At 44.8% G+C, this 25,067-nt stretch overlaps 2 protein-coding genes across 9 annotated transcripts; one reads left to right on the top strand and one right to left on the bottom strand.

Annotated features, from left to right (window-relative positions):
- Positions 1 to 2,387: 2,387 nt before the first annotated feature.
- On the bottom strand, positions 2,388 to 23,715 carry LOC136348207 (uncharacterized). Of its 5 annotated transcripts, XR_010733600.1 has the most exons (7): positions 11,198 to 11,374; positions 9,595 to 9,752; positions 9,021 to 9,537; positions 8,745 to 8,932; positions 4,758 to 4,914; positions 3,737 to 4,703; positions 2,388 to 3,613 (listed from the first exon to the last, which is right to left on the bottom strand). XR_010733600.1 is itself a non-coding variant. In XM_066298854.1 (3 exons), exons 1-3 carry the CDS (start codon positions 11,202 to 11,204, stop codon positions 8,783 to 8,785), a joined length of 417 nt encoding a protein of 138 aa, XP_066154951.1. In that variant the 5' UTR covers positions 11,205 to 11,374; the 3' UTR covers positions 8,695 to 8,782. The 5 variants fall into 5 exon arrangements, 1 of the variants encoding a protein (XP_066154951.1); XR_010733597.1 differs by lacking the exon at positions 9,595 to 9,752 and having other exon boundaries at positions 9,278 to 9,537; XR_010733598.1 differs by having other exon boundaries at positions 8,745 to 9,537.
- On the top strand, positions 21,291 to 23,919 carry LOC136348206 (serine/threonine-protein kinase MAK). 4 transcript variants are annotated; one of them, XM_066298849.1, is made up of 9 exons: positions 21,291 to 21,609; positions 21,667 to 21,834; positions 22,039 to 22,211; positions 22,264 to 22,429; positions 22,761 to 22,952; positions 23,008 to 23,384; positions 23,436 to 23,557; positions 23,608 to 23,748; positions 23,804 to 23,919. In XM_066298849.1, the coding sequence occupies exons 1-9, from the start codon at positions 21,454 to 21,456 to the stop codon at positions 23,827 to 23,829; spliced, it is 1,521 nt and encodes a 506-aa protein (XP_066154946.1). In that variant the 5' UTR covers positions 21,291 to 21,453; the 3' UTR covers positions 23,830 to 23,919. The 4 variants fall into 4 exon arrangements, with proteins under 4 accessions (XP_066154946.1, XP_066154948.1, XP_066154947.1 ...); XM_066298851.1 differs by having other exon boundaries at positions 23,614 to 23,748; XM_066298850.1 differs by having other exon boundaries at positions 23,439 to 23,557.
- Positions 23,920 to 25,067: the final 1,148 nt, after the last annotated feature.

Consider the following 25,067-nt stretch of genomic DNA (forward strand, 5'->3'; position numbering starts at 1 on the left):
GTCATTCCCATCAATCCCGTTCCGATGTTGCCAAATTACATTTCAAATCGTCTCACTATGTTATCTGCTATTTTTATTATAATGTGAAGGACGTAGCTTCATGCAAATTCATTAAACAGAATTACCTGAAAACCATTTAAGATGCAAAACTACTTTTATTTCGTTTCGATTGTCAGTCCAACCGTTCGTCCTTGAACGTTGTCAAACGGCGATCCGAGTCACCTCGGATTCGTCTCTCTATTGCTCCAAATATGTGCAAATTCGGCGATTAAAATCATTTAAAAATTCCGAGTTTGTTGCTAAAATTTGCAGGGGACACCGCTGCGACGCTCCTTTACTCTTTGACAAGCGTCGCCTCTAATTCGCGGACGTTGCCACATTGCACCATTAAATTTTTCCTATTTTAATGGGGGTCAAAGTTTGTCCACAAAAAACGATTCGGCAACGTTGATTAGTTGTCTCGCTTTTCGGTCATGTGTCTCGCCTGTCTAATTTCCATGTTGCCAAATTTGGTTGTGCACTTACGTTTGTGTCTTTTCAGTTTTAGTTCGATTCTGCGTGACCGATTTGCGTTTTAAATCCCAGAATCCTTCGGTGGCTTTGGAGGCTCCATTTTATAGTGTAAGTTTTCCGATTCGTTTCGAAGCCCTAATTAAGGTCTACACAGTCCCTCAATCCGCCTAAAAGGTCGAAGGGCGTAAAATTTAACGGTGTCGTTAAGTTTATCGTCTCTGTATTATTCTTATTTGGCTAATAACCGATGCTCGATATTTTATCGATCCGGTAACATACTTTCCCGGCTAAGTTCAAGTAAGAACGCGACGAAAGAGACTCTAAAATCGTCTAAAAATAAGAAGAGGCATTGACAAAAGTCGTTGAAAATGTGTTTTTCACGGTTCGGTGTGTCCGAAGAGAAAACATATTTTTTGCGCCGGAGAAATAAGCACATAAATATGGAGGCAATCGAGGGAAAGTCCTTTAAAGCCCTTATTTGGAGGCAGAGATATAGATATTTTTAATGGGGAATCGTGTATTTGTTGGCCTCCAGGGCAGCGGTAACGTCTCTTTTCCGTATTTGTTAGAGTTATTAATTATTGTCGTAGCAGACGGTCGAAATCGTGGGTTCATATCGACCTCAAGAGTATGTAGACGAAAGGCTGGTAATAGTGGCATTCTTTCCACGTCTTTCGTATACAGGCGATAAACAACCTCGACCGAGTCGGGGGTACAATGGAGCGGTCTTCTTGTCGGGAGGATGTTGCGCTTAATTGGTTTAGAGGGGGATAAAGTTCATCTCGGACTTGGATAAAAACTCACGCAACGAGTGGGTTTAAATTTTAACCACCATCAGCGGGCCGGTGCTAAATCAAATAATTTCCTCTCTCCTTCAAGACCGATTCCATTAAGGCTCCGTTTCGGCCGTAAACGTCGCTCCCAGTGAAAGCAAATCCTCTATATTTCCGACTGCGGGGTACCGGAGCCCTTCGAAAAGTGCCATCAGTAGTAAACAATGGCACCTCGTCGCCATTTGTTATCATTTTCCGATTAATTCAATAGGACATATATCTGCGTCTATCGGAGGCACGGCTTTTGATATGCAAATTATGGACAAATGACCGTCCGATTCTGATTGGCTCCCGGTCGTAATTCAGGTCGATATCTGCAGCTCTATATTTTAGCTATTCGATGGAGATTTACGCGATAATTTCGCGCGAATGATCGACGGCCGCGCTCGCCTGTCACGTGATCCGGTGCGACTATTTGTCCACGTCTTATCGGCACCGAAGATGCAAATCGAAGGTGTGATAGATTATTTTGTAATCCTTTCCGAAGGGCATTTCCAGCTGCGATGCCACGCCGCCTGACGGATCGTTTGTCATTTATAATCAGGGACAATGTCGGCAACCCCGCATCAGTTTGACGCGCGGTACCACGTTGTCGCGTTTACCTCTTAATAAAGAGGACCCCGTATTTTTGAGTGTTAAACAAATCGAAGTCCGAATCGAGCCGAAGAGAAATATACGGCCTTCCGCTCAGTTTGATTTTAAGGTAAAAGAAAATATGTCCGACCGCACTGGCACTCGCCAATAAATGTGAAACTCGATCGAGTGAGGAAGGTTTATACCTCGTTTAAAAGGATAAATCTTTCATTGCGTCTTAATAACTTACAGGACGTCTGTATAAAGAGACTGTCCCTCGGAGCCCACAATTTGAATAAAATAACGGAAAAAGCTTATTTCCATCCGCCTTCTCTTTAAGTCTGTAATTTCGAAACAAATATATCGAAGATTTACTGGGTCTTTGAGAAGAACCGGACTGCCACAGTAAGGGGGAACAACAAGGTGACATAATTGAAAGCCGAGACGATTTGTTTTTATTGAAAGTGACGTGGCGGAAAACAATTTGTCCCCGTTCCCATGCAAATTTATGTTAACGTTGGCTGCGGGTTAGGTAAACGTCGAAAAAATAACCGTTGCGTAATGGACGATAAGCCACAAGGGCTGCCGGCCTCAAAGGGTCGAACGAGATGTCTCTATGTTAGCATCAGCGCTGTATAAAGTTACGCAATGCGCGCAACATCCGGTATATCTGTCACTTTGGTGCCGGTAACGTCACGAAACTTCGTCTCAGCTCTCTCGTCTCCAATCATTTCCATTTTCGTCTCTTTTCCTTCAACATTATCCTCTCCAATATGCATATTTTTTATAATGCGCAGATGTCAAAACGGTGCCAGAGCAATTCGGTGACGCGGCCACGAAGACTTAACAAGCCCTCCTCCCTCCGCAGCTCGAACCACTCTCGTAGTTAAAAATCGCACAGCTGACGTCACGCAAATATGTTACTAGTTTCTCTCGGTATGTTAGTCGACTCCGACGATGCTGTTGTAGCAGTTTTTACCCTTATAATGTACATACTACATCGACGAATGAAGGAAATATGCTAATAAAAAATATGGCAATTTATTTTATTCTGAAGCAAAGAGGATCCAAAGAGGGACATTAACATCAATCACTCAGGGAGCGAAAATGCAGATTTAAGACCCGAGTCTCTGTCGAAATGGCGAACGCGCAAGAATATTCGTATTCTCGATACTTCTTGCGTTGCGAGCGAAAATTGTAAATTTGTAATTAAAACTTGGACATTTCATCCCAGGAGGGCAGAAGTGCGAGGGGGTGTTTTCTCTTGATATTTTAAGGTAGAATAGCAAACGCGCAAGAATTTTTATATTATCGATATTCCTCGTGCTGTGAGTAAAAGTCGGAAAATTCTAGTTCAAATTTGAACGTTTCACGCCAGGGGAGCAGGAGCACGAGGAGTTTGCGATATAAGAGCAATAGAAATGAATAAAAATCCGGTAAGTAGCTGCCCCCAGATGGGGCGACTTGAAGTCTTCACTAAGGGGGCGTGTAACAATAATGCAGATCGCCTTCGAAGTGGTCCTGGGCATCAAATCTGGTCGGAACGGGACCGCTACAAATCGTCAACTTAATTAATGTGAATACTTCAAACGAACATTTCTTTATGTAAATTTCTTGTAGCCGAGTTAAAGTCTCGATAAACTCAAAATATCGGGTACTTTTGCAGGGAAGGGATTCCTTTGCGGGATAGAAACCTGCAATGAAAAACGAATGATCATTATTTACAGTTCACATAATATAGTGAGGGCAAGTAGAATAATTTACTACGAAACCGGCTAATATTCTATTTTCGTCCCTTCCGTTTCCACGGACATTACCTTCTTGGTAAAATTGCCAGGACCTTGATCCATTTTTCCCCAAGAATAATAATTAAAACGACACACTGCTCTGTCCATTGACGGCGAGGATGCCGGTTTTACACAAATTTCGAGGCAGCGTCCGCGCTAGGCAGCCGTGCTCGAAAGAAAGGCAACATGGCAACCGAATGGGTAGGTCGCGAACGGTTAGCTAACACGTTAATCTTACGTGAAACGGGACTCGTTGACCTCGGAACGTCGAATTTGGTTCTTGCCATCGATGCGACGTTCGCAAAGCCAACCAGAGCCGTTCGAAACGCGAGCGAACACTAGAAACGGGTAAAAAGAGTGATCTTCGTGCGGTAGGCGTCATATAAAGCTGTCCCACGTCGCGGGGCAGCACACCCAGCGAAGCCTGCGGTTTCGCCCTGGGGTGTTCCGCTCTGTTGCCCATCGCGAGGGCGAATTAATCCAATTTGACACCTACGCAGAAAGAAAGATTTACGACAAAATAGAGGAATTTATTTCTATTTAATACGTGGAAGTGAAACGTTCGCCGTGCGCGTCACGACCACGTCGAGAGCGCCCGAAGAGAAATAGAGGCCATTGCGACGATTCTCTATATTTTCCCCTAACGTCTGACGAAATTTAAGGAAGAGCGCGTTTCCTAAGCACATGAATTTTACTCTCGGCAATAAAGGCGTTTAAACACAAACACATTGTATAGGTTTACGAGGGCCGAACACGGAGAGAGGTACGTACGATACAAGGGTTGTCATAAAACCGGAAATCTCGGCACTAAGACCCGGGATAACCAGGAAAGCTACGCCCGTAAAAATAGGGCGTTACTTTTTACGTTTGCTTGCAAGTCGAAGATAAGGCCGCCTTCAAATACTTGTTCCAGCAGGATTTAGAAGCTCTTTTACTCCAGATACCGCAGGAAAATTACCAGGAACCGTAGTCGGCAACGTTGCGGGGATCGGGACATCTGGAAGAAGACGATATGAATGAATATCCTCGGTGATGAAATATGTATACGTACAGCATCTATCAGAACTCCTGCCCCGCGTTCCGCTCCCTCGTCAGATTATTGAATACGGTGCAACCCGCAAAAAATACCGTGATGCGGGTTTTGAGCCGTCAATTAGGCCATTTTCGAGGTGATTGATTGCCCAGATTAGCCTCGGCAAGTGATTATCCTGCGGGATAAATTTATCGTAAAAAATTACGATTGATGGCACGTTTCGCGGGGAGGGGGCAAATCCCTCTACATGCAAGACTCGAATTTTCAAGTAGCCCCACTCCCACGGTTTTTATCAAAAACACATTAATATCCGTGACCCAAAAAGGACAGAGCGCGATAGGCATTGATTTACAGCAGACTTTAATTTAATCCCGACAAATGTAACGTTATTTGTTGCCATCGGTCCGGACGTAATTAGTTTTTGCAGTCTGATTATGTCCGGCATTAATTGCAGGCCGTTTGTTTTCGATTGGACCGACAATTTTGTCAGAACCCGGCTTCATCTAGGGGGGCAAAACTCCGCCGTCCGGGCCCCTCCGCCTCGCAACTATTTGGCATGTTTACGACTGCAACTGCGGCATTCGAAATATTCAAATGGGCCGCAAAGTTACCTTAAAGTCTTGCCAGCACCGGCGGACATTTTGCCGGTTTTAGACTGGCGACATACTTCCTAAAACTCCGTTTCCGACACACGAACGTTTTACGTTACTTTTTCAGGAGTTTTGAGGAATCGTAAAAGAGTAGAGTGAAAGCGTCGCGTTTTATACGTCGCATTGCCCTAAAACGGAACGGTTTTCGGGGAGACTCTACGCGATTTCATGGTCTAACGGCGACAGTGGCGTGCCGCGGCGCCGGGAGCCCGTGGACACTTTCCGAAATCGGAATGGTTAACAACGGACGTTTTTCCACGTCTGCCCGTCGCCCCTTCCAGCCGGCCCGCGTGGCACTGCGGCTTGAGCGGGGCGACTCAGAAAAACTGAGCCGAAGCGCTGCCACTGAGCTCGGAACGGCTGCGTCAACGTCGCTGGTTCGAGGCGCGGGGCTCGTTGATATTTTCGATCTTCTTCTGCGATTCCTGCGATAATTCAAAAAGTTTATGAATTTTCTCTTCTCGGCGCGAGAACTACGGGGACGGTCCCGGGAGTCCCCGAAGGAATATTTTTTAAAAATTGAAAAATCGAAGAACGTCACGTGTTACGATTTCGAAGAAATAAAACGCCGAAATCTCCGCGACGCGTCTTTATTCCGTTTTTTCGCCAAATCGAATGCTCCATCCGAAAGCGTCAGGTCGTGGGGATTACACATCGCCAGCCGCGTCATCGTCGCAACTTGGCCGAATCACCAAATGGATAACACTCGTGGATCAGCAACCACCACCAATAATTAATGAGTAACATTCGTAACACGTGTTATTTCTCGAAAAAGTCCTTCTTTGAAACCGACGCACTTTTCCTAGGGACGCCTTCAACCTCGGACGCCACCTTTTTCCCTTTCGAGTTTGGAAATAGAGGACGATCTGAGGAACCTAAATCTGGCGAGTGGGGCGGCTGAGCGAAAAGTCCGAAACCAAACTGATTGATTTTGGCCGTCGCAATGACGAAAGTGTGTGTCGGTGCGTTGTCTCGATGGGACGAGACTTTTTCCCGCCAAACGCGGTCGCTTTTTCCTAATTTCTTCCCTCGAGCGCCGCAACAAACTTGTATAATTTCCTCCGTTTATTGTTTTTCCGGTCGAGAAAAACCGACGAGAATGTAAGCGGACGCCCAACTCCACAGAGGAATCGTATTCTCGTTTAGGTCGTCCAAACCTATCGGTTTTCTAAAGTTACCTGCATTCAAAGGTTCTAGTGCATTTTGCTGTGATTTTTTTTCGTTTTCATTCTCTTAAGGAGTCGCGGCAGTAAACACAAGAAGCCGTGGAAGCATTTAAAAGTAACAGGGAAATTGTGTTGATTTAGACCCATTAAAGAAAGTGCATTTGGAAATATGTCGAGGCAGCTGGCAGACACTTCCAACGTTTCACTTGAAGCCGGCTATCATCCCCACTACCAATAATTGTTATTATTATTTATCGCTGCTTTGATCGCTCCTCCGTGCGTTTTCATCTCTTAAGAGTAAAAAAAAACCGTTGAACAATACATCGAACCCTTCAGATGCAAATAACTCGAAAACCGATGGAGAGCGGTTTTTCTGTGAAACTGAGCTTTCTTTCAAATTCTCGACTTGTTTTAAGCACGATTCAACCGATAAAGCAAATATGTTTCAAACTAGTGAGACGACGCGGTGAACCAAGGGGCCTCCAGGAGCAACGTTAGAACAAGCTCGACACGCGCGTTTCTCGCATCAAAAAACGCGAAACTACCAATTTTCAGATCGAAACTGTCAAAACTTTCTTAATTGTTAAGAAATTTCGGAATAAATTTATACCTCGAACAACCCCCCTCTCTGAAACCAGCGGCGTTCGTATGAGCCGCGTCGAGCCCAACTGCAATACTTCGGCGTAGGCCCATTCGGCATGCCCCTTACAACATCGCGCAAAGAAGACCTGGTAGCCGACCTTCCACAACCGATGAAAACAGCCGCGGATGCCCGAATTTCCAATTTTTTACGCTTAAATCTAAGACATTTTTTGTCATTCATGTTCTCCCGCCCTGCTTCCAGGTACGTTCGTGATTTTACGCCTCGAAACGAGGGAAGTTTGCAGAAAACCACGGGGCTCATAGCCCGACGACGACGGCCCCTAAGCGCTTTTAGGCACTTTTCAAATCCAGAGAAATTGACGACGAACTTCGTTCCCGATTTACCTGTCCTTGCTTCAACCCTCCCCGGCACGACTCTGACTTGTGCCCCAGATGAAAACCTGGCAGAACGTTTTGAAACAAAACAATTTCAGATGGAACTCTATGGCATTCCGTAGTTCCACAACGTCGCCGCTAGTTCTGGAATCGTTTCGAGGAGCGAACGTCCAATGGTTATTCGCCCGAAGGGTGCGGAAAGTGATGCTTGACCGCGCGTCAAACGCAGTGGGCCCGAAGTCGCGGGACAGAGCTCGTCGACAATCGAGTGCGGTAAGGACACTCTCCAATATGGTACGTACTTCGCAGCAGCGCATGTACACATGTAACCTTTCTGGTCCTCGTCGAATTCAATTAAATATCGACGTGCGGTAAAACCTTTACCGCACACATGTCAATGGCCACGGCTTGCCGTTACCCACGAAGATTTATGACTCCGACACCTCCCACTTTGAATTGCGAGCCGCAAAACTTTTTACCGCACAAGTGCGGTTTGCGCCTGAGCTATCGGGGGAATTAATTAATTAACCTCTCATTGTTATTTTTCTTTATCTTCCGCACAATGCGTTTCATAAAATACGATACGTATGTGGGAGAATAGGAAAATGCCGGTGAAAGACATTAGGAGGTGCCTGGAGAGCGGGCGATCGATGAAAGTTCCCCGGAAAAGCGATTAGGTCCCAAAAGAGTAGTCATGTACACAAAATAAATTATCTCCCGGCTAAATATGGACAAGACAAGGCAAGATAGATGGACGCGACGCCACTTCCACAGATTTCTTGTGGAGCTTTATCTTTTTTTCGCTCCCCTTTAACATCTCTTCAAAGTCGGCCCTTTTTGCCTCCTCAGCAGCATCCGCAGATAATGAATTTTATTCGTGGGGTTAACTCAATTAATTCGGCGACGAATAATGAATGGCGGATTTAAGTGTGCCGTAAGATCCTCGACCGATTTTCCCTGGTCCCGGAAGTGGAACGTCGCAGTTACTGGTGTTGTGAGTTAAAGCACGTTTGTCGGCTGGAAAAGCTCTCGTTTTAGGCGAAATTAAAGCTCCCGTCGCATCGGTGTTGGTTTAGACGCTGCAATTTAAGTCGGGGCGCGCGGTTGAGAGTTTTCATAATATGTAATTCGAGAGGCTGTGACGAGGCGAGAAGTGCTAATTCGACTTAAAAACAACCTTAGGGCGAGGAAGACTTCCGAAAATTACTTGCCAGTAAGTGGATTTCTTCATTAATTTCTGCTCGCAACATCAAGTGACTTTCGCACACCGCGAAGGAACCAGAACTGACAGTTCCCTGCATTCGAACTCGTGAACAAGTTCATCCACGGGGCGTCCGTCATGGGAGCTCATCCGCGGGGCCCTCGGCCGCCATAGGCGATCAAGTTGGTTAAACGCAACCTAAAAAAAAAAAAAATTCAATCATTTTAGTCCTTGAAGTTGTGCGGACCCTATTTTGTGGCTAATTAATATATCGACGCGCACGGACCTGTACAAACGATCTCCTCCATAATACCATCAAGAATAAATAATCTAACAGAGTGCTATTTGGTAACATTGCGGCCACCCTGCATCTCCACTGTCCGAAACGACTGAACCGAGAGTTATTTCCATTAAATGGTCAGCCGGGCCTTCGGCGTCGCGTGGCGCGGCACCATCTTGTTGGAACCAGAGTTCGTCCAGCCATGGGGTCAGGCCGACCGGACCAACCCGCAAGGTAGGTCGCTGAAAAGTTAGAGTGTTTACCTGCAGTCGGATTGCCCTCGCGAACGTCTCAGCCATGCCTGTGCTCGACGTCCCATCCACGTATTCGTAGGGGTTTTCAGTCGACCGCACATGCTCATTGTGATGATTGAACATGTCTGAGTTGGTAAACTTGCACTCGTCCGTGAACATCACGTCAGAAAGAAAATGAGGATTTTTACCTCGGCAGGGGCATGATATTCTTACGAAAGAGGCGACCTTCTGTTCAGTGTTTCCTGGGTGCAAAGCTTGGACGAAGCGAACTGTAAACGAACGACATTTGTGTTTTTCCCTACTCTCCACACTGCCAGATGAGGTACGTTAATTTCTTCCGATATGACCCTCGCCATAGTCGGGGGATTATCTTGGATCTCGTGGAGAGTTCAAGAAATTGCCGTTAGGTGCTTTCGAGGATTTTCCCCATCGCCCGTGGAATCCCTGTTCGACTTCAATTTGGCCCGTGTACCCGGCTTTCAGGCTTAAAAGGTACATCAAACTTAGCTGAATTTCTATGAAAGAATGGACATAATTCCGTGCCGATTGTGAGAAACTGCAGGGGACATCGAGCGAAATTCGGTCGCCCCGTGAAAAAAGTTTTTATTAAACGAAATTGTGGACGTCCCCTCCGAGGCGCTCTTTCTTGGCGAAAACGCGATTTTTGATTTGTTTGCCCCAAACTGCATACCGAACTTCGACACGTGATACATGCCCACAATCAAAAGTGAAATTCAGTGAGTGCGGACATTCGAGACGGTGCCCGTGAGGAAAAACCAAGCTGATGATGGTTTCCGGTAATCGAAACGTCGACCAGAAAACGGAATGTTTGCTGCGATATTTTTTAAGTGCTGGAACGGGCGGCGGAGGGAATGAAAATTTACGAATGACACTGCATGGGGCTTCCACCCGCTACGCAATACTCTCTCTGAGAAGCGAGACTCGATGCAATTCTCGGAGAATTGACCTGCTCGCAATCGATTGAAGAATCGCCCAGCTCGGTTGGAACGAGAGAAAACATTCGGATGTTGTTTTTAGTAATCCGTTAATTTTGTGCAGCATTTTGTTATAGATTACTCTGCGTAACAGAAATGTTGCAGGTTCCGATTTGTCGCCTCTGAAAATCCCCGAATGCGACATTTTGTCCAAACACAGTAATTTCGACGAAATTACCTTAAAAAAATCCATAAAAAATGTCTACTTCAAAGCGGCGCATGTCGAAGAATGCCGCCGTTCAGTGTTAGACAAATTGGGTTAAACTGCCGCACATCGACCTGAGAAATCTGCGGTAGAATTTTGTACGGATCATTCAGACACACCCCGTATTAAACCTAAATTACGTGGTGCAATTTCCATTATCGGCAATCCTTGATACGTGGACTGTTGATGGAATATCACAAACGAGTCCAATGGACTTATCGGAATTCTGGGAAAGTGGAGTGAAGGGAGACGTCGTTTTTGTCAATTTATGTGTACAAATGTGCGAAGCCCTAAAGGGGATTAAAAATTAATTTTCCCGGTAATAATTGATACGACAGGAAGTCGTGCAGCGGGGCCCCAAAGTCCTGATTAAGTTAGAATTTTTTAGCGACAAACAAATTCGGCTCCAGCTAAACTGGTAGATAACTCCCAAATGCGTAATTAAGTAAAACCGTATCGCTGCTTGGCCTTCATGAAAATTCTCTTCCACGTAAAGGTGCTAGCGCTTCGATCTACTGGCCCTAAGCCACGGGATAATAGTGCTATATCTAGATCGAGGCGAAGACACGCGCTGTGAACGAGAAGAAACCTGAATTGAAGATATTATCGCGATCGACTTACTGGGGGCGCCAGAAGTGCTTAATCGCTTAAACAGCCCCCGAAAAACTTTTTAAATAAAAAAAAAAAAAAAAAATTCACTTTTACAATTACAACACTGGAGAGACTCACTAGACATTTTTTAGGTTAGGTCTGCTTTCGTCCTCTGCCCCTAGCAGCATTTAGGCGCGTTTCCCCGCAATGGCTCCCCTTCAATAGGTTGAATATATTTTCTCCACATTCCAGCAATTAAATTCAGGAATTCGCTTGAAATCAAGCCAAAACGCAGGAAAAATCGCAAAAACCGGAGGAACGTTCTGACGAGGGCAAACGTATTGAAACATTTTCGGCACTTCTCACTGTCGTCACAATAACGAACTCTGAACTTGCGAAAGTAAAAAACAGAGGGCGCCGCGAAACAAAGACTGGCCACTTCGGTGGGATCTAATTAAACCCTCCGGTTGGTTTTATTGATGACGCACGTTAGCGGCGGGGAAACGTTGAAGCATATTCGAATTTGAAAATGCGCCGGTCTAATGAATTTATGATCGGGTTAAGTGCGCATCGAAATTCGATAAAAACAACTAATGAACCCAGATGGCGCCACTCGGCGTACCGCCGCGACCGCAACGGTAGTTCTCGACGCGTGGAAACGTATCCGTAACAGCGAAAGAAAAATTTCCGTTTCCACGCATTTCTCCTCTCCCGCCTTGTGCTGGATATTGACAAGGAGCATCCATCGAGACTATCAAAGTAAAGGATGTATCAGAAATGTGTCTCAGGTGCCGATCGTTAAGGACGCATACAAAATACCCCAATGGATGCAGTACGTCGCGAAAGTTAAACTCGGAATTTCGTTATGGAAGTTTCGTGGGGGGCAAAATAAGCGCCAGCATACTTATTACGTCTCGCTGCCGTCCGGATAACAAGTAGCAACGAAAAAAGCGGCTCTCCGTTTAGTATGCATGACGGGGCTGCCGCGGATAGTTTTAATACTTTTTTGAAAGTTTTATTTATAAGCCCATTAGGGTACCCCCCCCCCTCCTCCCTCCTCCCCCCCTCCCCTTCGGCATAATGAAAAGCGCCCTTACGTAACGCCATCCGGGGAAATAAACTGAGGGCGAATAAAAAGCGGCCAACGTCGAAATTAGACAATTCTCTAAATTGAAAGAAGCCAAATTGGGTAAACACCGCTTCGAATAATCCGGGGTCGTTTTAAATTTTCCGGAAAACTGCTCCCTTTTTTTCCGTTTTGTTTTCCGTTATTGTCATTCGAAACGCTTAGCACTTGTTTTGCGTATTATGCCGCAAACTCTAGATGAGCACGAGTGAGTGAGGATTTAATCCAGTTTCCAGGGAGAACGTTTCGAGTTCATCGAGACAGAAAAATAAGCGAGGAGAAACCGAAAAATGGCCAACGCGGGAACTAAACAATCTCCCAAATTGAAAGACTCGATGGGGAGAGAAAACGCCGTTTTTGAGGTAAACGGCGTTTCAGCTTTCCTTTCTATTCAATCACACCTCCATCACTTTCAGGGAATTTCGGATCTTCAATTGCTTTTACAAATGAAATTGATGGAAACTGGACGGAGACGTCACTTCGATTACAGACAAATCACCCACTAGATATTTAGGGATTAAGCAGACGCGCCGGCAACGTAGCTTTTGACCGACATTTGACGGGGAGCTCCCGGGTCATAAAACCGCTTGACAATACGACGAAACTGTGCTCCTTCTCGGTCACCGCTTAAAGCATTCCAAGGATTAAACCAATTGTTAAGACTCACGGCCGAATTATTAACCGACCATTGGTGCATTAATTGCGAGACAGATCGCAATAATCCCATCAGATCTGCCAATCTTATCTTCGACGTTGAGGACTAAATCCGCCACTTGGTCACGTGACATCACTATTCGCTGACGCCTGACATGTGACACTGATGACTGAACTCGCAGCGTTGCCACATACCTCCTTTGTAATCGGAGTAGTTGCCGTCGTATATACGAATCTGGCGCGGTAACAATCAAACAAAAACCCAGTTAAAAGAGAATCCACGTCTGTAATTTCGCAGATGCCAAAGGAAGAGCGATTGTGATGCAAATTTCTGGATTGTCTGCCGAACAATCGGGGGCTTTAATTGAAAGATTCGTTTAAACGTCGGAGTTGTTTTTGCTTGAGCGGATCGACCGACTCATTGTTACGTTATTTGTGACAATAAAAATGAAATACGGAATTGCACTGCAATGACAAATGACATTCCATTCGTATTGGCGCGCCATCTGGGAAACACCCGCGCATTTCCCTTCAGGCGAAATTCCCCAATTAAAGCGACAAAGAGCCTGGATCCGTCATTTGGGGGCCGAACAGGTACCGAGCCCTAAACTCCATTAAATGTTCCGTGGAACTCGTTAATAATAAAGTTGCCGATAACTGCATTCCCGGCTGATCTGCAGACGTCCCATTACCTAGGTTTGCGGTAATTACGTTTCCTTTCAATTACCCCATGCAGAGGCAAAAGCTCTGGATTATTTGTCTCAATGCATACTCGATGACGTGACATTCTTCTCAAACATTTTTTAACGCTGTCTATGATGTCGTGAGCGATGTTGCCAGTTCCGTGCGAATTGCATTTCCCGTATCATGATTGACACCTTGCAAGAATTTACCCGGCCACCGGCTTGCGGTCAGACGACAACAGAGCAACCGAGGATTAATTTAAACTCGGACATATTTGTAACCCCGTCGGGCGTGGGGCGACACGAAAACAACTCGTTCGGTGACGCGGCAATTTGTACCACTGTCAGCTCATGAACTTTCCAAATAAAACTGCTCCAATCGCAGATTAAACAAAGTTAGACAACGGCAACATTGTCGAGGTAGTTTGGCATCCATGTTAAGTCTCATCATTCCCGTTCAAGTGTCAAATTTGACCGCAGTTAATTCAAATCAGGATGCAATGTGTTGGTGTCAACTTTCTGGTTGACAAAGCCTGAACAAGGGAATTTAGAGAGAATTTAAGTGGGACAGTTGCAATATTCCTGAGGCTGTTTGACATTCACGTCAATTTCACATCAAGCTTGACCACAGCGCGATCGTCTGATCGTCTGGGTCTAGTGATAAAACTTTTCAGGCAATTGGAATAAGAGCGAAATCCGTTGTTAATATACCCAGACAAAGGATCGATAGAGTAATTCTAATTCGGAGGTAGGAACGTTACTAAAATGATCTGACGCTCACGTCAAACGTCAGAATTCGCATCAATTATTAATTTTGACTGCAACGCTGCCGGTTGGTTTAATTGTACACACAGAACTTCTCGGTTAGTTTCAGTGCTGCAACTGAAATTTGTCGTGAAAAAACTCGTTGACTAAAAGAGAGCTGGTAAAGAAACTTAAATCGGACGATCGCAAAATTGTAGATGCCGCGACATTCGCGTTAAGTGTTTTCGTTCACGTGGTCAACTGTCAATCACGTTCAGATGTCAAGCTTGATCGCAACGTTGCCAGCTGATCTCAGTTTATGAACAAAACTTCTCAGTTAATGTGAATGCGAATGAGGGTGAAATCCGTCGTAAATAAACCTCCTGACTGACAAAGCCGGAAGATCCGTTAATTAAAATACACTTTAGAGTTTAGAGTAAGACTCTTCGGCAAATGGCTATATAAATTCGAGGGAGGGTTTCTTTAATTAACCAGTTTTAATTACAGGTTTTCCCGAAGATGTACAGGGTGGGATGTGATAGTTGTGAAAATTGCGGTCAAAAACGTTCTTTCGTCAATACACGGTCGCTCAAAAAACAATTTGAGGAGACAATCATGATGATCCTAACAACGTTGCCCGAGATTCAAATGCGACATCGTTCCGTATGGATTTATTCTCGGGGGTGGTGTTAAAATATGCAATTTCTGAGCTCATGATAGGAATGAGGTCTGCATTGTGCACGTGATCCGCGGTATCGCCGACTTGTGCTGCATCGAAACTGTGCCTGATGCTCACCGAGTCTGTAATTATCGTGAAAACGTGTGACGTGTCATTATACACACTCAACATGGCCGGAATGCATGCCGATCCGGTCCCAAATGCTACTAATTTACCGCCTGGTTGGCGCAAACCACTTTTGGCATTCGATAGTGTCCCGAGTTTATTAAGGGGGGACGGACTACCCGCCCCCAGTTACATGTATATCGATTCCAGTAGCACTGGAACGATTTTTTTAAAGACCCGCTCCGGGTCCGGGTCCCGGAGGAGGACTTAAACTCGGGATAACATTCTCATCATAGAGAGCTGAAACTCAACAAAAAAGACTCGGTTTTATTGTCGAGCTGGTATTTTATGACAAATGGGGCAACGCATATCGTTAAGCCCAGGGGGTGATTTCGCCGAAAACTGCTTTTTTCGGGGTGGCTCGGTCTTAAAGACGATGGCCGACGAATAAATGAAACGGCATCAAACGCTTATGTTTTTCCTTCCACGGGGTTATAAAATTGAGCCCTTTTCCGGCAAACCCGAGAGCGGACGATTATTGCGCCGATTTTTGCTGTCTTTAAGGGCCGTTAGAAACCCGATGAAAAATTATTTCATTCTGCTCCGGAGAGAAGTTTTTTTTTCCCGGGGCCATTTCGGCAAGGGGGGTTGGTCCTGACACCGATACATCCCCGTAAAAACTGAGCGGAATTAGGACGGATTAAGGCGCGCTCCGCGAAGGCAGATGCTCCATTTATTTAACAAATTACCAAAATCAATTCTGACAAGCCGCAAAATGAGCCAGGAGATGCTTTGCCTATGCCGACGATGATGTATTGCATGATTACGTTTCACCCCTCCTCGAAAACCATTTTGGACGCTTTAACAACTTCAGAGACATCCGACAACCTACGCCCCCGCGGCGAATTAGACTTAGAATTATTCCGTGTTTTACGCTAGGAAAATATCGTTACGCCATGAAAATGAATGATTGTTTCTCTGCTCATATTTTGCTTCTCTCGATAAAGAACCGCACACTCAATGTCGTCTCCAGTCGGAGATTTCGCAAATGAGCGAGGCTGGAGGCTTAGCAAATATAAAATCACCCATATCGTCGAATAACGGTATATCAGATGACGTCACTAGCCAAAGACTTAAAAAGTAAATGAAGTTAGAGATATGAAAGGTGCGAAAAAGCGAGGTCGAAGGTTTCACAATCGCGAAACGTTTCGGCATTCAGTTGGCTTAATTTCAAAATTTTCACTTATATCGCTGCAGGACGGCATACTCGATGACGTCGTTGTTCATTGGCCTGAAAAACGAATTAGGTTAGAAATTTAAATGGTGACGACAGTTGTTTTACTTCAAGTTTCTTGAACTTGAGCCGAAGCTTCGTTGGTGGCGTCGCAGTTCTCGGGTAGTTTTCTAATTTACAGAAAACATTTTGATCAATCGGGTTCCGGGAACCGGACCGCGATATTCGGAATTGCCGCTTCTCAGAGCTTCAAACTGCTTCATTTTCGATTTTGTTTGTTTGGTCTTTGCCCGGTCCCATCCAGCGCTGAAATTTCTATCGCTAAAATGTATCAAAAAGTGGCAATTGCACCCCTAAAACTGGGAAATTATCGTAAACCCTCGAGTTATTTCTCGAATTATGGACGGGAAAACAATAAAATTCCTCGTAACGGGAGAGCGCCGCTTTCAGCACGTTTCAACTACCAAATCTGATTATGTGGCAAATAAAAAGGAGGATTAGAACCCCGAATCCCCCCTCGCTTTTAAGTACATTTTTTTACGCTTCGGATCCAAATTAAAAATGCCGCCCTCAGGCAGTCGCACTTTCCTGCTTCGGGGCATAAATTATGATGTGCAAACAACACGGATCAGACAATAAAATCTGGAACGCGCCCTGAAGCCAGCACCGGGAAGAAGTAGTGTTTCTCCAGCTGTCCCCCCCCTGTTATGACAACATTAAGGTGGAGTGCTAATGCTCGAGCAAACGTGCTCGGGTTGTTGTGTTTGCAAAACGCTCGGCAAAGGAAAATTATGGAAATTCGGTCGTTAGGGCGCACCTTCAGGATGTTATTGTGATGTTTCAGGTTTTCGGGGGCATCTTTTGATTGACCCAAACGCATCTTCACGAAATGGAAATCAACCGTGCAGTTCCGTCCGGTTGTGGGCCCGCGCGCTCCAAAGGAGTAAACGGGCCCGAACGCACATTATCTAACTTGCTTAATTTATGTCGCGTCTGTAGACGAGTACACAGGATGACGTCAGGAAACTCTTTCGCATCGAAAAACATGATATTGTGATCGACAGTTCCACGACGTGAAACTAGATTGTTTTTGCGATATTCAACAAACTCGAGCCGCTGAAAACCCGAAATTTCGTCTCAGTTTTCTCCTCGCTCCTTATCTCGCAATATAATACGACATATTTAATACGTAGTCCAGCTCGCCTAATCTCCAAAGCATACTTCAACGCACCCGAATCCTCTTTTACATTTATGCTTTTTGCCTCCCTCCCGTTTCTTCCAACTCCATCTTTCGCTTAATAGAAAGATACAAAAAGCGAACGATAGAGTGAAGAGAAAAAAGGGCCAATTCATCGTCCTAATGTGCTCCAGATTGAGTCCCCGTCCCGTAAATACATAGTCAATTTCGCGTACATAAAGTAAGTCGGGTTAAATTGCTAATGGCAGTCATAAAGCAGGGCCCGATAGGCCCGGAATATCGAACCCTCGTTAAGATATCGCCGGCAACTGGCGTAAATTAACTCAGGGACCATCAGCATTCACCCCCCTTAAATTGGAGATAGTCATTATCAAAAAGGAATTATCATTCACGTGTTTATGTTTCCCCATAGTTGTTCAACTTACATTTAGTAGGTTTTAAAGAGACGAGGTGCCATTGCCTGATCGAAACTGGAACAACGATCGACGAAGACACCTGACGGCTGTTATTCTTGAAAGATTCGTAGATTCGACTGCTGCCGACGATGACATTTCCGACGAATCGGTGGATGAGCCTCATACTGCGACGACACCCTGCCTCACAATTCCCGACAATTTGGCGGATGCGCCTCTTTGAAAACCCCCTTCACGGGGCACCGGAGCGCCATTAAGGGCCCTCGGCGCCCACTCCGACTTATAAATGGGGCCATTACACGTCCCCCATAAACGGGCGGCTTTTTAACTTTAAATCAAAAGCCGTAAAGCGTTTTATCGGCATTGGGGGCCGTTGGATGTAAACTTTATAGGTTTTTTCGGCTTCAATTGCTGCTTTTCATACGGGGTTGCAGCGCGCCAATGGAGGATATATGAAAGTTTTTTGGCGTTGATTGTCCAAACGCAATTCTTGGTGCATTTGAACAAGGGTTGTGTTGGGACGTCATTGCTAGGAACGAGAAACGACAGTGTGACGACGTTTGGACGTGACCATCATCAATCAGCAGTGAGAATACTTTTGGAATGTGCAGGCGGGCGTTTTGCGCATAACGAGGTGTGAGAGTCGACGTGAAATGTGATCCGAAAAGTTCGTCAAAAATATGATTTTCGCTATTACATGTTCCTGCACGTAGGACAACGGTTGAGGTAAGCAGAGCCACTGGCCTCGTTCGGCAGAGTCAACAGTCGAACAACTGTTGCTGCGGAGTGACACGCTACACTTCAAATACATTTATGTGGGAGATCACGTCCTTTTTGTTACAAATTTCAAACGGTCACACGACTGGTATCACTGCTGGATGCGGACGTTAGGTTTTATGGGTTAAAGAAGACACGTTTCGGTTAGCTCAGGTTCGAACGAAAACGGTTAAAAACAAAAACGAAATTTCGCGGAACTGGTCGAAAACATTCGCACCCATTTCGACTGAATGGAAAGCTATAAGGGCGTGGACCCACGTTCCCGTGCGAAAAGGATATACGGCGACATAACGTCAACAGGCCAATCGCTTACGTAATAATTATTCGCAATGTAAGTAAACGTGTTCTCGTCGCGAAAGAGAACAACAGGGGGCGCTTTAATATAGGAAAGAAATAAATTCCGGTTATACGTGCTCATAATTGCGAGAGGCGAAATCCGAGCAACGGCGGATAAAAGAAAATGATAAAAAAGGGCGGATTAACAAAGTGGAATCGCTTTATATGTAGATGTTAAATACACGAATACCGGGGGGCTTAAAAATATCCCTTTATTAAGGATATTTGAACGGGGAAGGTATTGAATTATGTATCATGTTTAAGGGTTTAAGGAGGATCGATGCTACGTGTTTAATTTATTGGATTGTCCGGGGCGCAAACGTATGTGTGTGCAGCGATAAATGGGAGCCCCTTTTTCACTTTTTTTTCTCCATTGTGAGCTGATTGAATGTGTTTTTATTCGGAAAAATGGGAATAAAAAAGTAGCAATAATACCAATTAATCAACACCGTTGTTGTTGGGCAACGGGGAATGCAACTGTCAACGATCAATCAATTGCTTGACGTCGACACTGACAGGCGCCGGCACTCTTGTCACATCTCAAACTTGGTAAGCGATCGCAGGGAAAATGAGTAAATTTTCATTGGTCGGATATAAGATCCTTATCATAAAGCGTATTAGGAATGTCGAAACAAGAGAAGTAGTCTTGCTGAGAGGGCGGGAGGGGTGCGGGAGAATTTCAATCAAAAAGCCAATTAAATTTCTTGTGTCGAAGCGTTCGTCGAGGCCGATGAATGGGGATTTATTTATTTATCGAAAATGAAAATGTCAAGTAGACCGCGGAATTCTAAATTATTTATTTACCGGCCCACTAGCTGTCATGGTGGCCATAATTGCCATTTCCTCTTTTCTCGTTTTTCGATAAACTCCAATAAATATTAAATTCTTCGTGATTGAAATTACACGGAGTGGCAACGCCGCTATCGTGGCATCTGCCACATTTTCGGGCTGGTATTGTTGTAATATTTAATAATGAAACTTAAAGGGCAGCACAGATGCAATAAAGGGGCCGGTCAAACTTTCCCCAAGTCGGGATTTCTTTTCGCGCACATGCCGGCACCGGTAATGAAAAAATAAGTATTACTTCGTTATGAGAGTTTCCCTGAAGTTTCCGTCAGCGCTGCCGAGAATTTTGAACAGTCAGATTATTATTGTTTTCGATGGCGGCTTTCGGTAATAAAAGCACTCGGTCTTACTTAGCAGCAGGGGGAACGTTACTCAAAATTCCAACAACGTATAATCGACTTATCCCGTTTCACCCCTCAAACGATATCTATAGATCCCTCTGTGATTTAGTGCGAACATCGTCTCTAAGAATCGTTTAGGCAGCTGCATTCTCGAAGTCAATAAGTACAGGGCTCAAAGGGTTGTGAGGAAGTTTTATCAGGGGGCGCCATCTAACCGTGACGTATCGATCCATATGGCACGGGGCAGGACCATCTAGCGTAATTTCCATGAACTGCCAGTAAAAGAGGGGAACGGAAATGCAGTTGTCTTTCTTCTCATTTCATAACTCTTGATGGATGAAATGAAAAAAAATCTACTTTATTTTTGAGCTTTTAAAACGCAAAAATCAATTTTGCCAATATTTAACGTTCTGCTGGTAGATGTAGCGACAAGTAAAAAACTTCGTGTGTCGGCCGAAAATTCTTTCTTGATATTTGGCGAATGCGCGGTCTGAACAGATTACTTAAGACGTTTCGGTGAATGTTACATACGGAAAATATAAATTTTCTAGGAATGTTACGATTGAAATTAAGCACAATACAATTAAGTGCAAAAATTTCCTTCCGCACTCGTTTTATTTACTGATAATTTGGCGGACGTGCCATTTAAATATTTACAAATCCGGTAAACAAACACGCGTTTTATTTTGCCCCATTTACATACCGAACTGTCAGAAAGGCAATAGGACAGCTGGAGCAGGCACAACGTTCTGTGAATGTCCGCGAACAGTGAGCGTGCGATTTATTGACTTTCTAAATCCACGAAGTACAAATAACAAACCAGACGTAGTGCTTCTGCCAGAGACACTATTTCAGGACGAAAAAGCTCCCCAAAGGGCCACCTTAGACCTTGGCATATGTTTGTATTTCCCCAATCTGCAACCGGAAAAACCGATCTCAACTTAGCCCTCTCTATTGTTTGTTGGCGTAGGCGCCTCAATAATAGTCTGCGGTTCGAAGCTGCAGTAACTCAGAAATTCCCTTAATTAACTCTGAAACGGGACGGACCCTCGGACTAGTGCCGAATCCATGACGACGATCCCCAATGCAAACACAACAAACGTCCACGATATGTGTCACAGTACGGGTCTCCTTTACACCGTAGATGGGTATTCGGTTTATTTGAACGTTGCTTGAGTCTCATTTGCAATTCTATTAATGACCGAAATGTGACGCTGAGAATGATGGGTGCCGCGCCTTGGGTCAAGCAAGCCAGAAGATGAATCGATATACAATTTTGCACCAACTGGGCGATGGTACGTACGGGTCGGTGGTGCTAGGGCAGCGCAAGGACACTGGGGAAAAAGTGGCCATCAAGAAAATGAAGCGTAAGTACTACAGCTGGGACGAGGCCATGAATCTCAGGGAGGTCAAGGTGAGGAAAAAGTCTCAAGAAATACTTTTCAGCGAGTTAAAACGGAAGGATTTTTAGTCTCTAAAGAAGCTGCACCATTCCAACGTAGTCAAGCTCAAAGAAGTGATCAGGGAGAATGACATTTTGTATTTTGTCTTTGAGTACATGCAGGAGAACTTGTATCAGTTGATCAAGGACCGTAGGGTGCCTTACCCCGAAGCCACGGTCCGGAACATGCTCTATCAAGTAAGAAAAACTGGAATCAATACGTCAGGATGACACAAATTCCTAAAACCTTTTGAATAAATAAACTGATAATTATCGACACAATAAACTTAGGACGAAGCTAAATTTGTCTTGAAACAATAATCAATGGAAAAATGGATAGTTGACTGCACTGAATTTTGCCATTGAAGATTGCCATTTCAAACTAAAACTCTTTTAATGTAGATCCTCCAGGGCCTCGCGTTTATTCATAGACACGGCTTCTTCCACCGGGATTTGAAGCCCGAAAATATTCTCTGCTCAGGGCCGGATTTGGTTAAAATTGCCGATTTCGGATTGGTAAGAGAAATACGCTCGAGGCCTCCTTACACCGACTATGTGTCAACCCGATGGTATAGGTCAGTACTTTACCCAAACCGCCTATGGGATATTAATATTTGATGATTTTAGGGCCCCCGAGGTACTGCTTCACTCCACCACCTACACCAGTCCCATCGATTTGTGGGCGGTAGGTTGTATTATGGCCGAAATATACACTTACAGACCGCTGTTTCCCGGTACCACCGAAACGGATCAGCTATACAAAATTTGTGCCATCATGGGAACGCCAGATAAGGTACTGTTTCAGAGATGTACAGGGAGTTAGGGGTAAAATGCTGCAATCCCTTTTCTGGATGCCCAAAAATATTTAACTGCCCTAAATGACGTTTTTGCAAGAAAGAATCTCGGGATGAGTAATTTCTGACGAAATAACACTCGCAAATGGGCAAATTTGCAGCTTATAAACATAAAAAATAGTGGCAAAGTGGATGCGGTTAAACATTGAGGAAAAAATTAAGGCCTTTTGTCGCTACTTATACCGATTTGAAGTTACGGCACGCAAGGAAGTAGAGCATCTTATCTCGAATACCCCTTACAAGCATATGTTAAAACTGAAATAATTGCAGAAAAAATGGCCCGAAGGATACCAACTCTCCGGGGCTGTAGGCTTCAAATTTCCCTACTTCTCCAAAACCCCTCTGAGCGAGGTGGTGCCTCAGGCCAGCCCCGTGGCAGTTAACCTGATGGATCAACTGATGGAGTGGAACCCGGCGCATCGGCCCACCGCGCAAGGAGCTTTGAAACACCAATACTTCCAGGTGCACGTACCGCATCTGCCTCCTCGCATACCCCACCCTATTAATTTTATTTTAGATAGGGCAACAGCACTACCATCTGTCCATCCCTAGCGGTTTGCAGGACAACCTTAGGGCCTCAGCTCGAATGCCCCTGATACCCTCTCAAATGGAATCGACCTTGGAAGCCCCAGGAATGCAGTTCCAGACGCAGCAAATGCCCCCTAGCGTGCAGATCAACATTCAATCCCTGATTAAACCCATGAAAACCCCGGAGAAGGCCCAGCCTGTGGTGTACACTTTTGGCCAGCCCGACTTTGGCAAAAAATTGTTGACGGATTACCCGGAATTCGGATCTAAGTACCTGCCCTCGGCACTGTCGCAGAACCGCAAGAAAATTTCTTGGGATTTCGGGAATTTCGAGTACCCGGAGGACGACTTTGCGGATATTTTAGGGTGAGGAGAAACGATCAGTTTGTACAAGGTTGTAATTGGGTGATTGCTAAGAAGGAAAATCAAGCGTCCGAGCCACGAGAAACAGCTCAATAAGGAGTACCAGAAACAGAAGCTCAATCTGAGTCAGATCAACCTTGAGGACCTTTTGGAACCTTTGGCGAAGGCCAGTGCCGGTAAGGCCAGGAATAATTACATTGATAGTGTAACTTACTGAATGCCTCAGGAACAGCCAGGTCCCAGTATTTAAGCGTGTCCAGGTACGTGGCAGGGCACCCCGTTTCCGGTACGAGACGGGACGTGAATCAAAGCTATCACCAAGGATTGAATAGCGGTCTCTACAGGAAGAAGTCGGAAATTCTTGAAGGTCCATCAATCCCTTTTTTTTCTGTCACCGAACTAATCTGAATGATCGTTTGCAGGTCTGTACCAATATCAGGCCGACTAGAACCTTCACTTCACGCTTGAAAGCTGATACGAGCATTAATTTGTTAGTTAAATTTACGAATAATTAATAAAGGAATTTATATTAAAATAATGGTCAAACACGCAAATCCTCTTTGGGTCATGCATTTACATAACCGCAAACCACGTACAATATAATTCCACCAAGAGTCCCCCCGAGGGGAGCCTTAATTAAGTATTATATTCATCTTAGTTATTTAAATCATCATCTTAAATGCCACGTTAGGAGAAACATAGATTACTGCATTGAAAAAACCCATAATACTTCAGAATGCCAATTAATTTATAGTTGTTTACTAGTGGAGGAAAATTCCCAGTCAAGACCAATGACAGGGAAATCGACAACACTGCAACCCTCTTTTGTTTTACTTGTACCCGGGGCGTTAGGCGTCATCTCTGTCAGGGGTGTGGGGGTCCGAACGAAGGGGGAAATGGAGGTTTCTCCTGCTGCCGTGATAATTTACCACATAGGATTACCAAGGCTCGTAGCTAATACGATGTTAATCGTCGTCGAATCTTTAACTGCTCACTCATAACGTAGTAATTACAGCTGTTTAACTAAATCCTGTATTAATAGCCCATTAACACTCAAACTACTAAAAATATTTTGACGCCTTTTGACAGTGTTGCTGGTAGAGCGAGAGAAGCCCATTTGAAAAATTGAAAATCGACAACAATGGCGGAATAACGGCACGGAAAAGGAAGGAAGATGACGAAAACTGGATTTTTACAGTTTGTCTCTGTTTTTGAGTGACCGCAAAGTAGGAGCGCGACGGTGCGTTTATTGACTCCGTGTTCCCTCGTTAAAATAATTATTGAAAAATTGAGCGTCAAACCGAATGATTAACGATGGATTTTGTACGCAGGGGGATCATTTAGATTTCATATCTAGCCGAATGCGGGATTTAACGTAAGATAAATAGAAGCTGAAACGTAGGTCGTAGCTCCGTTATTTGCCGCAAGACGTGCTCGGATTATTCTACCGGGCTACTTAGGTAACCAAATATACACAAACGATGATCGACATACGTCCTTTTCTTTAACGAACTTTACGGCTGACAAAATATGAAATTTAAATGATCCCTCGGTACATTAAACAAACGTGTTAATCGTCCGCCGACGGAAAAAAATTGGAGAACACTATCTATAGTTGGATGTTTGCGGGAAATCCCGCTCTGCTGATTTAATTAACGAACGCTAATCACTCAAGCATACGGCGAG

Source organism: Euwallacea fornicatus, chromosome 32 (assembly GCF_040115645.1).
Source record: "Euwallacea fornicatus isolate EFF26 chromosome 32, ASM4011564v1, whole genome shotgun sequence".
In the NCBI taxonomy this organism is placed as follows: Eukaryota; Metazoa; Arthropoda; class Insecta; order Coleoptera; family Curculionidae; genus Euwallacea; species Euwallacea fornicatus.

Bases quoted from the DNA above. Each gene is read 5' to 3' on its own strand.
- LOC136348206 (XM_066298849.1), top strand. From the start codon at position 21,454: ATGAATCGATATACAATTTTGCACCAACTGGGCGATGGTACGTACGGG. The intron at 21,610-21,666 runs GTGAGGAAAAAG...AAGGATTTTTAG, and splicing joins TGAATCTCAGGGAGGTCAAG to TCTCTAAAGAAGCTGCACCA. The intron at 22,430-22,760 runs GTACTGTTTCAG...AAATAATTGCAG, and splicing joins TCATGGGAACGCCAGATAAG to AAAAAATGGCCCGAAGGATA.
- LOC136348207 (XM_066298854.1), bottom strand. The intron at 8,933-9,277 runs GTAAACACTCTA...TTTTTTTTTTAG, and splicing joins CGAGGGCAATCCGACTGCAG to GTTGCGTTTAACCAACTTGA.